This window comes from Plutella xylostella, chromosome 5 (assembly GCF_932276165.1).
Source record: "Plutella xylostella chromosome 5, ilPluXylo3.1, whole genome shotgun sequence".
Classification (NCBI taxonomy): domain Eukaryota; kingdom Metazoa; phylum Arthropoda; class Insecta; order Lepidoptera; family Plutellidae; genus Plutella; species Plutella xylostella.
The window spans coordinates 2,692,766-2,708,623 of NC_063985.1; the positions used below are offsets into that span (position 1 = coordinate 2,692,766).

At 37.2% G+C, this 15,858-nt stretch overlaps 2 protein-coding genes across 2 annotated transcripts in view; one reads left to right on the forward strand and one right to left on the reverse strand.

The window, feature by feature from the left end:
* Nucleotides 1-745: 745 nt before the first annotated feature.
* Nucleotides 746-4,297, reverse strand: LOC105391491 (proteasome inhibitor PI31 subunit). Its single transcript, XM_011562973.3, has 6 exons — nt 3,970-4,297; nt 3,740-3,889; nt 3,218-3,401; nt 2,888-2,978; nt 1,810-1,971; nt 746-979 (listed from the first exon to the last, which is right to left on the reverse strand). Exons 1-6 carry the CDS (start codon nt 4,111-4,113, stop codon nt 844-846), a joined length of 867 nt encoding a protein of 288 aa, XP_011561275.3. The 5' UTR covers nt 4,114-4,297; the 3' UTR covers nt 746-843.
* A 495-nt stretch (nt 4,298-4,792) lies between these two features.
* Nucleotides 4,793-15,858, forward strand: part of LOC105392026 (kinesin-like protein KIF13B) — an 85,029-nt gene continuing 73,963 nt past the window's right edge. The window contains exons 1-2 of the mRNA XM_048633201.1: nt 4,793-5,009; nt 8,105-8,192. Coding sequence (XP_048489158.1) covers nt 4,955-5,009; nt 8,105-8,192 — 143 coding nt within the window. The 5' untranslated portion in view covers nt 4,793-4,954. The remainder of the gene's footprint in view (nt 5,010-8,104; nt 8,193-15,858) is intronic.

The window sequence follows — 15,858 nt, forward strand, 5'->3', positions numbered from 1 at the left end:
CAGAAATAGGGTAGGTAGTCACAGGCAAAATTTCAAGTATCAAAGTCAGTTTTGTTTCGCTATATAGGGTTGCTACATGAAAGATGGCTGCGCCCTCATTTAATTTCAGGACTTTATAGTTTCACTGTAATAATACAACAAGTATTATTACTTCCATGCTAAAACCTCATTGCGATTTCTTTCTTCAATGTGATTTTGATGTAGATGTTGGTAGATTTTAAAATATGTTGGCATTAAAAAATATTAATGTGTGGTGGTATCCCCAAGAACATTCCTCAGAATAATAAATTCAAAGTTTTTGCTTAAGGAGGTGGAGGACCAAGGGAGAACATCTCGCTTTTATTATTCTGAGGGTCTAGCTCTAACCTCTACAATGGAAGTAATAAGTATTGTATATAGGTACTTATTACTTCCCTGGGCTATACTTAATACCTTAATACTCACTAACCACAAAGGGCTGTACGATATGACATAAATAAGGGCAAGGCCCATTGCTGCCGTGCGTCGTCGCCGCGCTAGCTAAAGTCGGGTCCTGGCTCAGAGATCCTTTCCCTCGACGCACCTACCTTTGCATACTGTTGCATACCCGAGCTAACCCTAACATTAATATTGAAAAAAATGCCTAATTATGTATTTTCATAGTACATATTTATTAATATTTTAGTTCAAGCTTACATAATATTATTATAATTCATGCCATATTATTATAATTAGGTTGTGAACAATAGAATAAAACCAAACCTGGTTCAGTATACCAACAAAACATTTTATTATCATTTAAATCCCATGACTTACTAAACGTTAATGGAAATTATATTGTGTTCAATGATTAATTCATATAGACTACATAAACATGTGGTCATTAAAGTTCCCGGGCGGCGGGAAGTGGTCTGCATCAGGCGGCGGTCTTCGGCCTCTGATTGGCGGAGCGCCCGGCGGCCCGAATGGGTCGAATCTGGCTCCCGGTGGCACTGCACCCCTGGAAAAGGCAGAGACAAAACATGTTTTAGGCTGCGTGCAGACCGGCCAAACGAACGGGTTTCGTTGACCTTCATTGCTGGAATCTTCCGTGTATTATGTGTGATAAATATCCATCTTTGGGCGTTTGTTGGGCCGGTCCGTACGCAGCTTTAGATATGGAACAGATCAATATAATCGGTAATAGGCAGGCATATTTATAACCAACATATCAATCAAATAGACAGGCATGCGTAGCCAAGGATGGAAATGAAGTGGATGTGGAAAGCAGAGTGGTGATGGAATGAGCCAAGGATGTGGTAAGTAGCGTTAAATTTGCCCGAACAGAGAGCAGAGAACAATCAGTCAGATGATGCTGTTTATCTAAGACCACAGAGTTGTCTTTGCAATCATTTGTTTCCGACATTTAATTCCATCCAAGAAAACAAGCAAATTTTTTTAACATACGAATACTGCTCTCACACATTTCTGGTATTGACAGAGTGTGATGGGTCATTGTTAGGACCAATAGCAACGCAGTAATAAATTTCGTGGACCAATCGCAACGCAGTAAAACTATTTCAGTACTCGTTTGTTAAAAAAATCCTAACTAATATTATAAATGCGAAAGTAACTGTGTCTGTCTGTCTGTCTGTTACTCTTTCACGCCTAAACTACTGAACAGATTTGAATGAAATTTGGTATACATACGGTCTAGACCCTGGGAAAGAACATAGGCTACTTTTTATCCCGGAATTGCCACGGGAAAACTTTTTAAGGCGAAGCGAAGCTCGCGGGAACAGCTAGTATACTATAAATGAGCCTAAACAATAAGGTGTTGAGAGCACAAACCTGGGCAATCCTCCAGGTATGCCCAGCCCGGGGTTCTCTGGGTCGCGACGTGGGCCGAACGGGTTGAACAGCATGCCGCCGCCGCCGCCGACGCCCGGGCCCGCCGCGAACGGGTCCAGGTCGCTGCGGCCCACGTTGTACGGGTTCACTTCTGGCATGTGCCTGGAATGAAGTGAAAGAAGAAAGAAAATTCGTTTGTTTGAAACACACACAGAAACAACACATACATTTACAGGAAAAGGTTAAAAAGTAATAAAACTAAATAAAAAATGAGCATGAATGTTGCTTCTCGGTGCCGAAATGGGTTCTAGCTCAGCATGATGCTATGGCAGCAGACTTGTCTAAGTATAAGTATGGCAGGTATATAAGGTATAGGAGTGTGTGGTAAAACGTTAAAAGAGATTCATTTATATGATCGTTTACTTTCTCCCTTCATGCAGGGGTTACACTAACGAGAACTCCCATTAATTATCGCGAAATTGGATGTTTATTCCTAAGTATAATTTTATCCCTACAAGTATAAACAACGCTACAAGGGTATATTTTCCATTGTTTTATAATATAACCATCAATAATATTGATTATATTATCGCGATAATTAATGGCATTTCTCGTTAGCCTTAGTACCAGCCTAGATTGGTGAAGCACAATAGCAGAAATGAATGCTTATGTTTGTGTGTTGTATAAGGCTCATTTTTTTATTACACTGTATATGTCTATACTAGAATGTGGTAGGATATACACTAAGTTACACATATTTATTTGCCTATTGATATTGTGATGACTACAGAGCTAATGAAAGCATTGAACACCACAAATAAACTATAGGCATTTAAAATCAGAGAGTGACATGAAACAACTGGCTACTATTTAAAATAACACTATCCTCTATAAATTAATAATACAAATTATTAGACTGTAAAATAATACTACCTTACCTTACCTTAAACTTGGAATTTAGCCATAATCTCTATGCAATGCAATATGCTTCACTGGGTGTACCTATAATGGAATACACAAACAGCTGCATATTTTTAAGTCAGGAATACTGAGAGTGATTGTTATAATTTATTCTTACCACAGGTCTGGCCTGGTGGGGCTCTCGGGGCGTAGACCGGGCCGGGGAGGCACCCTCAGAGGATCATCAGGTGGCCTTCTGTTGTTTTCATCTGGAAAAAAAACCAAATCATTTATTAATTAACAAATGTACTATGTTTTCGGATAGTATGCAGACCATCACTTTACAGGCATTTAGCCAACGCCAAACTTCCACAAGATTACAACTTATCTAAGTAAACTAATTCGGATTTCTGACTATGGTGTTTAGTATAATCAATCATCATCTGTTTTTTACTTTTATTCAACATTATCTGGTAGATATTGCTTATACAAAAGGTGTTTTACTCACTTCTAGAAGTCTGTGTTTCGACAGTGGCTGTTGGACGGTCAGTAATGGAACCTATAAGGTCCCTTTTGATATTGAACATCAATTCCTTGTGGTTGGGTATCATTTTGTCGATGGACCCCGACATAGCCTTAACAGTGTCTTCAATGTTTACAGCCAAGTTTGACACGGCTAAATCTTCAGATCTCTGAAACATTTGAGGGAAAGTTGTGATTATGGCTTAAAGTGTGATTTACAAATATTTCTAACTTACATATGTGTTAGTATTTAAGTTATGTAAGTTTATTTCATGTGTGTGTGCAAATAAAGAATATTCTATCTATCTAACTTATCCAAAAATTATACATACAATATTATTTATTTAAAATATATGTGTTTATTAGTAGTATGAGAATAGTTTTTGATTTGTCTAGATATGTTTGCTGTAAGTTTACCTATATAAATAAATAATAAATAAAGTGCATCTAATTAAATGGATCCTGTGTGAATGGACCCTAACATAACAAGGATAGAAAGAGAACCCACCATTAAGTTGACAATGAGATTCCCATTAGTAATCAGTCCATGCAGTATGTAGAGCTTCCCGTCCAGCACATAGCGCAGGGTGTAGTTGTCATTGTCGTTCCACCCTGTAGGAAGCACCTCGCTCTTATCTTCATCTCCAGTCAGGGTCCTCTGAAATTGTAATAAAGTTATATATTTTTAATCCATTTTATGATACATTTTAATTGACAAGGGTAAACTACAAATATTACCTCGTCACCTATACCGATTGTACGAAATCCTCTCTTAGTCAAATTCCAGTGAATAAACGCAACTAGAACATCTGAACTTCTCTTTATATCTCTTTCAACAGTCTTGAAAGTTAGATCCCAGCCAAAAAGTGGGTCCGCCGACATTTTACATAGATTGCTTTATCCCTGATTTACTAAGATTAGATATAAGCTGTCTATGTCATACACTTATCGGAATGGATTTTTAAGATTCAATAGTTAATTCATCTTCAATAACTTTAGGAAAATGAAAAAAATACGCAACAGAACTTTTACAAAAAACCGATTGTCATGTTGATGTTTTCTCAAAACGTCAAATAAAATAAAAACAACATAATAACGTTCCGTTCCCATGTAAATTATCGACGTTTGATTGTTGTGTTTGTGTATACATACATTTACATAAGGAAGGGCATTAGAGTCATTTCATTACCTACATTATAAATTATATAAATTTATTGAGTCTCGACCTCTCAACACATCAAAATCAGTCATCTTATTTTTATTTTCTTCACAAAAATGTAAAACAAATTACGTCGAATGAAACATATCCAGTGTAGCCAGTAAAAATTTCTACCATGTGGCTTACGGTCTTCATGGGCGTGTTGGTGATTATGTAGAGGATGAAAAAATTGCAATCATTACCCTTGAAACAGTCTTATTTATTTATTTATTATTTATATGGACAAACAACAGTTCATAGAATAATAGACAAAGTATTTTTTCATGTTTAATCAATATATTTTATCGATTATAATTCGTTACTACCACATCACTATCAGGAGTAGAATGCAGAAAAAAAGTTAATACAATATGGCCGCCAGTGTCAATTCGGGAACGACGAAATCATAACGTGAAATAATGGATTTTGTTATTTTGGAATATGGGTGATCAAGTGCAATAATTTTATCATACTCTCATGTGCAAAGTGTTGTGTTTTAATTGAATTTGTGAATTTAGTGTTAAAATGGCCTCGGATAAGATAAAAGTAGCCGTCCGAGTTCGACCCTTTAACAGGCGAGGTAAGCAGCACCAGATCTTTTTCTAATAAATAATTTGCTATCTTTCCAGTACTGCTTACGTTTAGGTTTATCAGCATAAAAGATTAACATTATTGTGGCTTTGCTTCGACAGCTGTAAATTGCAGTAGGGCAAGGCTATGATGAGTTTTCTTTACTTTGAACTGGGCTTCGTAGTCTTGTGATTTACCTATTTCTGTTTAAATTTTCACATGTTAACTTTTAATTTTCACTATTTTTCATATTCAATGTATGTTACGGTTTAACTGTAAACCCTTTGTTAATATTTTTGGACGTCTAGGTTTATATTAGTTTTTATGTGCCATGTACCTACAACTATTTACAAAAACAAGTTATTTATGATAAGTTTTTAAGTAGCTAGATAAAGCTGGGAATATTCTGCATGAATTTTTACCCATAATTGTTTACCCCTGTCACCCACTATTGATACATAGCTAATCAAGCCATTGTCATAAAATACCATAACAAAACAGAATAATATTATACAATTATTCAGTTTTTATGATCAAATTGAGTATTAAAATATATTTTTATGTGTTGTGTGAAGCCAATTAATTTTACCATTAAAAGTTATCAGTATCTATCTAACTATGAAGTTCAAATAATAATAGTCCTCTTGGATTGATTTTAGCTTTTGAATATTATATTAGAAAACATGTATTCAACCAATCAAATACCTACCCATAGCATAACACCATCCCAAACACAGAACATAGGACATTCATGCTATGAAGCATTACTGTATAGCAATTTTTTACTGGTGTGATGCATCATTCTCTCAAAAGATTCTTAAAACTGAATTATTTAAGCTTACATCCTTAAGTTGCATTTTCTCAAAAATCATTTACATGTAGGACAACAGTGGCCATCCATAATTCAAAAAACTTTGAGCATGAGAACATTGATGCCTTTGTGTATTGATTTTCATATATTTTTTTGCATCACTCCCTTGTACTCCACGTCAACAACATAATAAAAATAAGAATAGGTATAAATTCTCATTGCAACTAACTAGTACTCATTTATTCTAACAAAAGAAGTTAAGTATGTACTATCAGATTGGTTCAAAAATGAGGGTCTTATCACTTAAAGTGTTTATTTCAGGACAACCTTTAATTGGGTATTCATAAATATACCAGCCCAAATGCTACTATCTACAAGTTTTCTTTCTCAAATTTTCATGAGACCGAATTTGATCTGATATGCTGTAGAATGTTGGTGTATCTATAATAATAAATAAATAAATATGATGTCTATTCTGAAGTAACAAAAAAATATTTTATAAAGAATAAGATTTATGTAAACATGCATATACCGAGTTGAAAAAAGGGACTTTAAGCTAATTTCGGCTTTAAATGTAATAGCTGGTGTAAAAAATGCTAGTAAGTACCATGTTTCATACTAAGATTCTCTCTTATGTAGGTAATGACAAAATATATCTATGGAAACCAAGAAAAAGTAACTAACTTTACAACACTTTAACTCCATCAACTTCATAAATTTTGTAATATGTACGTATGTACCTATATCTTGCACAAATAAATATGAATAACACAAAATTTGTGTAAAATTATATTGCTGTCTTCAGACAATCTCAGTCCATTGCTGGACATAAACATAATATGCCTGCTCTCCTCAGAGGGTCTAAGAAATGTGATGTGATCAGAAGTTATTTACATCCAGTCTCTACCTGCCACAAGAATGTAACAAGTGTTATCAATTAATAGAAGAACGCGTCAATCAAGCCGACACGCTCTGAAAATCATGGTCACATTGTTCCGACTGAGAAATGATACGACATTCAGCGTTACTAATTTGCATTTGTGAATATCAAGCATACTCTACACTGCAGGGACTCGCTCGCGACTCACTCGTCACGCTACGGCTCTTCCGATGTTTGTGTGATTGCACAGAGAATTGTAGCATTGCTCCACTTTCGATGTAATGTCTTTTACGTAATTTACACTCAAATGATTAAATCGATTCCCGTCGGTTGTCGGCGATGAATAGTGGTTGCAGTGGCGGTCGCAATAAGATCAATTTGAAGTTGCATAATGATGTAATGATAGTGATTTTGCAGAGAGTCCGTCATTTGTCGGTAGCCTGTAAAGTACACACATCTAACATACATTGCATTATTTACTTACGCGCAAGTCCTTCAAAGATCATTACTATCGTTGTTGGATTCTTGCCCTTATCGGATACAGGTGTCAATTTCAGATACGATTTTAGGGTACCGTGAGCACCAGAAATTGTGTATTGAGCGCTCTCGGATGCGAATGACATGATGGCGTGGCAGCCGTCCTTCTCTTTGTCACTCAATGTACAAAATGCCCTCAGATACCTATTGTGTCTAGTTTTCTATACCTATGTAAGTACGTGTACGACGTCACTAACGTGGAATAACCTTAAGTTAGGAATCGAGGTGCGTCATGTTATGTTATGTATTGCTAACTAAATCTGTACAGCACCATTTATATCAGATCTACTTACAGCACATAGTATCCTAATTTAGGTGCAACGAATCCATTCGTCCACCTTTTGGATGGACATGTAAATAAAGTACGAAAGCACTTAGAATAAACGTGTTAATTTCATTTATGGTAAGCTCTATTAATAAGGCTAGTTGTACATCTGTCGCGGCACATAGGTACATGGGTACAACCGGATTTGTAACACATACCGTCTGGCCTCACCTTGACTTGTAGCGTCTACGTTTCAGTGTCGAAGACTCGCCCAGCACGCGTAACTGATTAGTGACTACGGCGTGTGCAAGTGCGAATCTTAGGTGATAAGCTCGATCTCGATGCGATGATGATCCTTTTACATTTAGTAAGACTGCATGCTGCGACACGAGGGATACTGTCAATGATACCCACGGGGGCCACGGAAAAGGAGCTCAATGGGCTTGATGGGGACTGACAACTAATCTGACTGGCTAATCTTTTCACCACGGTGATAAACTCTACTAGCTAGAGTGTTTCTTACCGCAACGATAACAATAAGAATGGACGCAAAGTAACCACGTTTTGTAATCATGCAGTAGTCACCTACTAATAGTTTTTTGTATTTTTCAGAACTCGAACTCGGGACACAATGTGTGATCGAAATGGAGGGTCAGCAGACCATCCTGCAATACCCGCAGTCGCCACACGACAAGGACAGGTACAACAACCATTTACTTAATCACCATTAGTAGCCATTGCAATAAATAATGCACAAATGTACGCGGCAATTGTAGCATGAGCTAGAATAGAACCTCGTCCTTCTTAACTTAACACTGGCGTGATCGTGAGTCATGTTAGCACTAAACGTTGAACACTAAACACTGCATTTCCCAAGGCCCCGCTTCCGTAACTGTACAACAAAGAGACAAGAGGTTGGAACATGTTTCACGGATATTTAATTGCTGAATTATAATTATAACGCTCTCTGCACAATTACAGTGGTGAGCAGTTAATATTGCATTGACCTCTTTCGTGATTGATACAATTTAATTGTCTTTTAGATGTGATTGATAGCCGAGGAAAGCGTTGTTTGTCGGTTTGTATTATTTTCTCCGTTTCTTCTGTTATTGTTGTTAGTTATTCCATTAATTACTTTTACCTAATTCTGAAATGTGTCCTTTCCAATTTATATGGATGGTGGCTTAACTTTCAGCTTAAGTACGCAACAATTGGTTGCCAAATTAACAATATATCAAGTACGCGAATAACCACGCTCCAATTACAGCAGATATTACCTCGACAGCCGCCGTTGTGCAATCTTCCGATGATCACTGTCCCAAAAACTAACAAAATAAACAATCGTTCTTGTTTGTTGTGGAAAACAACGCCGGACAACTATTACGTGACGAATGAAACCCACAAATTGCTAGAAACAGATAAAAATGTGTAGGATATTGATTGTCAGATGAATGTAACTTAATTCTTTCTTTGAATGATACCACGGATTTTTCAAAATTGTATACATGTATTGATATGAGCTTTGCCACAGTAGGTACGTACATAAACAAAGGCCGATTTAGAGAATTTGAAACGTTCTAGAAATTGAAGGCGCGTCTTGGCCTATATGAAAGTAGCCTCCATTGCTCCTCAGCGCTGGCACTAATTGCTTAGGCCTTGGCGGAGAGTGGCTTCCGTTTAGCGCCGGCGGAAATATGTGAAGGCTTCATCGTTAGCCTTTGTCTATGGCAGCCCGAATTGCGTCTTCCGTATCGAACTGTGTATACCTTGCGTGCTGATTTATTAATTGAGTGTTCATTGTAATTGTAGTTTAAACAGGTAAGGTTGATCAGAAAGGATAAAATAGCGGTAATTTGATGCGGCAGAGATTAGTGATGCTATCATAATATATGAATTGAATGAAAATGGTTCCGGTCGTGCACATGGAAGCAACATGATCTTGTATCACATCATTAAAGTATTGTCTGAGGACCTTAGTATGTTCTTGGCTGTGAGCACTGCTGTTGCCATCTGCAATAAAGAAAAGTTAAAGAATAGAGCCATTTAGGCTCCGCTTGCAGTCGAGGAAAAAGTCCAGATTCCGCGATTTCCGATTCTCCATTATACAGCGCCGGCAAAAAGCTCAAAAGATACATTTGCATTTCGTTCCTAGCCGAGGACCGACTTGAGGTTTTAGTGAGAAGTTATTCAGTAGTTCAGGGTAATTCCAGGTCGATATTAGGTGGGCGTTATCCTCTCTTCAGCGAGGAATGTAAATATTCCGACAGTCTGGCTGCATCCTTCGAGATTATTGGTATATTTAACCGACTTCAAAAAAATAGGAAAACATCTATGTTTGTTGTTTCAAATTGCTTGCAATCCAAAATAATTAAGCGTGCACATAATTTATAAGGCTATTTAATTTAAAGATTATTTTATTGAAATGAGACAAGCAAAATTATGTTGTGGATGAATATGGAGACTAATTTGCATGCACTATACATAGCCAGCGTATGTATATACATACACATAATATACTCAAAAAATATGAGTACCTACATGTGTTTTCATCACTGTACGCTATAAATAATATACTGATGTGAATGGTAAAACTTTGACTGCAGGTATTTTACTCTACATACCCGAAATGAAATAGCCTCTGCCGGCAGTGGGTTTAACTTACCTGCCAGTTTTCACATCTATTCGGTCCGCTATATATTCTGGGTTACGAAGAGATCCTATAACAATTTTAATATTTTAAATAAGTATGTAGGTATGTATAACCCTGGTATCTGAATTGCACAGTGCGTAAACAAATGTATTCATTAAATAAGCTTAGTTCACGGGACTATGATATAAGTAGTTAACCTATATAATATGAATACTATTATGCTATTTATTCACAAGAGAAGTTTAATTTACTTCCGAGAATAGCGCATCTTTAGTACAATAGCAATCCTGTGGTTAGTTATCCTTACTAATATTATAAATGCGAAAGTAACTGTGTCTGTCTGTCTGTCTGTTACTCTTTCACGCCAAAACTACTGAACGGATTTGAATGAAATTTGGTATACATACGGTCTAGACTCTAGACCCTGGGAAAGAACATAGGCTACTTTTTATCCCGGAATTCCCACGGGAAAACTTTTTAAGGCGAAGCGAAGCGCGCGGGTACAGCTATAGAGAATAAGCAGTCCAGTGAACTAAAACCGGGCACTTCCTGTACAACAAAAAGTATCGGGCGGAACATACAGCGAGTTTACATGCAGCGTGCCGCCGCCGCCGCCGCGTGCCAGAATACTTTTTTGCATTTTGCACTCTCTTGCATTGGACAGGAAAATACATTTTATTTTTAGCGTCAGTTTAGTAAAGGAGAAAAGTCCACCGCTGGATTTGAATAAAAGCCGTGGAAAAAGTAAATCCAGAATATTTGGGGACTAGATTTGAATAGAAATGTAGTTTAGGAAGTCAAAGGTGGTCCGTTCTTTAGTGTTTTTGTCTCTATTATTAGAAGCTCCTCGAACTTGGCACTTTTTGTGACAAACTTGGCCCGTGTAAACAGGTTCTTGCGGAGTGCTCTACGAAACTTGACACACACGGCTATTCCAGTTTTTGTGGACCAACTCGCTCTTCCACATCCATCATATTTCCTGCGGCGTCTACGAATAAACCTTGTGCTCTCTGGATGACACTATAAGTGGCTCAATTAAGTTGAGAGGTGTTCAATGAGACCTTTTCGAGGAGTACAGAAAAGTTATCAGGTACTTTTTATACTTAGGTAGAAATATATCGTTTTATTTCTTTGACCTAGTCCTGATTTAGACCCTTCCACCAACTCATTCATTCACTTTACGATTCCGACAAATGTTTTAAAATGAATCCTAAAGCTCATTCGCCAGAAGTACTGCTGCAACCCGCATTATGCAAATCCCTTTTGGCGAGTTTGCGGTAAAATAAGACTGTATATTAAACACCACCGCCTTAACCAAAATTCAAGGCTCGTTTTTGTTGTTTAAAGGTCATTGTTCTTTCTAACGGCTTTATTAATCGGTAAGGATTATAGTTGCCCGACTAGTTTAGCTTAAAAGTATCAATAGGAACTGTTTTCGTATGTTCAATGTTAAAGTTAGTGCATATTTTTTGTACGTAGTTTTTGGCTGCTCTCGTAGGTCATCGATCTTTCTTTCGTTTCTGGCGTCTGCAGTTCGCGTCTGCCAGGATATCGAAGAAAGCTATTCTTGCTTTTCCGGTAATTTATCTAATTACACGTTAGGACATTTCTTTTTCAGGCTTTGTTTGGTGATTTACTGGGTTTACGTATTTACCAACCTTTAGATTGAACTGCCTTTGACTACTCTGTAAGGTAACATTTATTACAATGTCTCATACACTGTTTCCGTTATTTTATTTTATTAGTTTTATAATGTCAACAATGCGGCTCCATAAACGATCAGCAATGGCCGGTGCTACAGTTTATATCGGCCCTCAATGAATAGTTGATGAGGCGGCCCACGTGTCGTCGGCCGGCGATCGGACTCGCGACACGCCAGCCGTTGTATCGATTGACCCAAATGCCTCCCTGACTGTGCCACCACGTACTTACTGGCCAGATTTAAAAACAATTCTAATGCAGGATTCGAAAAAGGAACACGGCACGGGTACCCTGAAGCCAACAGTAAGTTAACTTTTTCACCACGTCCTGGCCAAATTGAAAAATAATTCAAATGCAGAATTCCAAAAAAACGTAGCATGTACATGCATACATAAGCGGCGGGTACGTCCTTGGTGCCAAAAGATAACCTTCTTCAGGCTTCAGCGGGTTACTTGGAATACTTGTTAAGGTTTTCCTTGTTTTCTTTATTACTTTCATTGCCGTGAACGCGTAGGTTAGCTTTTATACTGTTGGAAAACAAAACAATAATAGTATTACATTCGATGCCTCATACTAAGTATCAGGAGGTATAAGAACGGCTCAGACCAATAAAGTATTGCTGATGTCATCCTTATCTGAGACGAATGAGTCGAAAAACCGGTGTTTATAGTGTAACATTTTTATTTCAACAAAATGTCATCTGTTTATAATAAATGTTGATGTGGAAGAATATTCATGATTGTAATTTTACAGGAAAAATCAACATGGGCTGAAATTTTTTAATTTCATACGTACATGCATACGTTTTTAATTTCCGTCTCTTGATATCAGAGTTTCCGATGATATCCTATCTCCATGAGTCAATCTAGACGTAACGTCCTACGCATCATTAATAAATCACCATTGCACTTAGGGTGGATTCGACCAAACATCACGTTACACGAGAATAACTATACCGGAATAAAATTTATACGCGAGTAAATATCTGGGATAAGTACATTTGCATTCTACCAAGTTATATTGGTTATACCATGATTAATTGAATGAACGAGGAACGAAACTGTACTGCAACTAAAATAAAAATACCTGCGTTTTCAAAGCATACAATAGAAATGACATGCCAACTTAGTTTGAATGGATTATAATAGTATGAAATTGTTTATGTTGTAATAAGGTTTTAATATTTGAATCGCTGTTGTTATTTTGAGAATTTGCCTTTTAACGTGCTTTTGTTTATATGTCATATGACGGTTTTCTAATCAGCTGTACCCGTATCATGAAAATTCGAGCTAACGAATAGAATCGAATGCGAGTGCGACTATTGTCAACTTGACAGCACTTTCGAACACTTTTTACCTTTCGAATGAGTTTCGAAAAGAATGACCACAGAGTACATAATATTATTCTGACAATGACCTATGGAATGATAGCTGTCAAACTTTCTCAAATCTGTACACCGCAATGAGCCGTTTTCCTTGACAGCTGTCAGTAGAGCTTTTGGGTAAGCCGATAGATGGCGTGAAAACGCAGTGTACCAACTGTCAAAAATTACATAGAGAGCAAAGAGTACTAAACTCAGAATAAGAACTCACTAGTTGTGATTAAATGTCGGGTGGTAGCGCGAGCCATCCTTCCGAGGCTCAGACTGCATGTGGCTTGGGATAGTGCTAAGTATTCTGTGAATGCTACCACCGGCTTTCCGTCCAGTTAGTTTGGCATTCCGTTTTCGTAACTCTATCTTCAGATTGGCAAGGGACCATGATCCATAGTCCTTAGGCATTATTACAGTATAGCAGTCACTATCACAAGAGTCACTATCTCACTAGAGTCACTATCTCAAAAGAGTCACTATCTCAAGTGCACTAACTCTACAGTATCAAGGGAGGAGGAGCAGATAGCTCAACTACAACTCAATTAATACAGGAGAAACACAAGGAAACTGAGAAAACTTGAAAAGAACGGCTGTACGCACAATCGCACTGAACGCTGAAGCAACAGTGACATCGACATCATAGAGAAAATAATACTACAATTCTACCTACCTACGTCACTTTCACATTTCGTTAGCCTCACAGAATAACATATTGTGATCTGAGTGTGTTCTGAGGGTTTGAAAGTTGGTACAACCCCAGACAACGCCATCTATTTCTCCAAAAAGGAACTTTTTTTTTTTTTAACAAACGCCTCATACACCGCCATTTTGTTGTTGACAGGTTGACAGCACTTTCGAATAGACTATCGAATAGAATATGCTGCGGTTTTTCATGATACGGGTACTGATGTGCCGCCGCCATTACAAAATTACTCTCAGATAAGCTCGTTACACGGTAAATCTTGGCGGTATAACTTTTTATTCTTGGGATAAGCTACTTATCTTGCTATCAGGTTTGATAGAATGCAAAATCTGCTTACTCCCGAGTAACTGGTAGTTTACTCGTGAGTAAAAAGTTACTCGACGTTGGTCGAATCCACCCTTAGTCGTAGGAACTAAAAAATATATTACGTAAATAGTTCGATACATAGGTATTTCGTGCAATAATAAGGATAAACTAGTAACAAACTTTCTGAAATAATGAACAATCTAAATAATGAACAATGAACATTCGCTAATTTTCTCTTAAATTCGTCTTTTATCTCGATACGCAAATTTTAATACGATTTTAAACAATGTTCCGAATAAAGCCTCTTTGTATTCAATCCACGGATGTTCCAGACATTTCTATGTCTCGAGGACCGGATCAGCGAATGTCCTGAATTCTATTACATTTGCCACCTCTAATACGTGGTATTTGTCGGGTATGTAAAATGTTTGCTCTGTTTTCTGCTTTTCAATTGAACAGTGTCAAGCGATAATATAATAGCAGCAAGCGGGTGCATCTTTTTAAAGTTGCGAGAAAGCTGTAATCTGTGGCCTTCTTACCACTGACAATAACAATCTTACCTTCTACCCTCCTTCTACCCAACCCTTTTACACATAGATAATCTAGTGTATTTTTTATAAAAAGTTTGAATACTATAGCTATTATAAAATACACGAGTTCATGGCTTACCATCAAAGGACCTCCTTTCCCGTGACATCACATTCAGCCAGCCTGTAATCTTCAAAGCAGGTGTCACACGCATACTTTTGAATATTTATTCACAGTGTGGAGTGGTTCATTCGCCTTTCTTTTGCAACAACAACCAAGAGTCGTGTCTTCAGACATACTGTTTCCTCGTTTTCATCTTAGCACTGTGTTAGCGAATAAATTAAGATATAAGAAACACAAAATACATATTTACATTTAGTAAATTGTATCAAAGGAAATAATGAATATGTACATAATTTTCCTCTTATATAATAAGAAGAAAATTATATTAGATGTTATGCTGTACAAAAGAAATGCTGGCTGTCTCGTACGTTTTGTTATTATGTTTTGTACAATTTAATCACACAGATAACTTTTATCCAGACAGCATCGTCAATCAGGCTCTGTGTCAAACATTACGGCGAAAATTATATAATAATTCCATATTAATAACGTATCGGTAAAGTGGAACATCCGTGTTTACTCCTACGTTGTATATTATTAATTTATCTGAAGAGTTTTCTCCACCACTCCTTGTTAGTCGCACATTTAGAAGGTTGTCTTCGGGTCGAGGTTGCCAGCGGAATTAATTACGCTCAACTTGACATGGCAATAGAGTTAATTTTCCCTTCTGGAAAGTTAATTGCGTATTCGAGCTGGAATAAGTGTCAGAAAATTAGATCTCGGCAAAATTATGGCTTTAGCGAGAATATAATATATGCATGTGGGAAGGAAACTGGTAAATTAGCTTGTAAACTGGCTAATGGCGATGTCATATTCAAGAATGTTCCGTATTTTTTCCTATCTAGCAGAGACCGTATTTTCTGAGGAGGGCGACCGAACTGTCTCAGCCCGACCTCATTTTGTAGAGTATGGTCTTAATGGTGATACCTTGTCACAGTCAGAGGAACTTTCAGCTGTATGATCTCTCTGGGAACTGCAGTTGT

Excerpts from the sequence above, each read along its gene's own strand:
- LOC105391491 (XM_011562973.3), bottom strand. The coding sequence starts at position 4,113 with ATGTCGGCGGACCCACTTTTTGGCTGGGATCTAACTTTCAAGACTGTT. Across the intron at positions 3,402-3,739 it reads ATCTCATTGTCAACTTAATG|AGATCTGAAGATTTAGCCGT; the intron begins GTGGGTTCTCTT and ends CAAATGTTTCAG. Across the intron at positions 980-1,809 it reads ATACCTGGAGGATTGCCCAG|GGGTGCAGTGCCACCGGGAG; the intron begins GTTTGTGCTCTC and ends TGCCTTTTCCAG.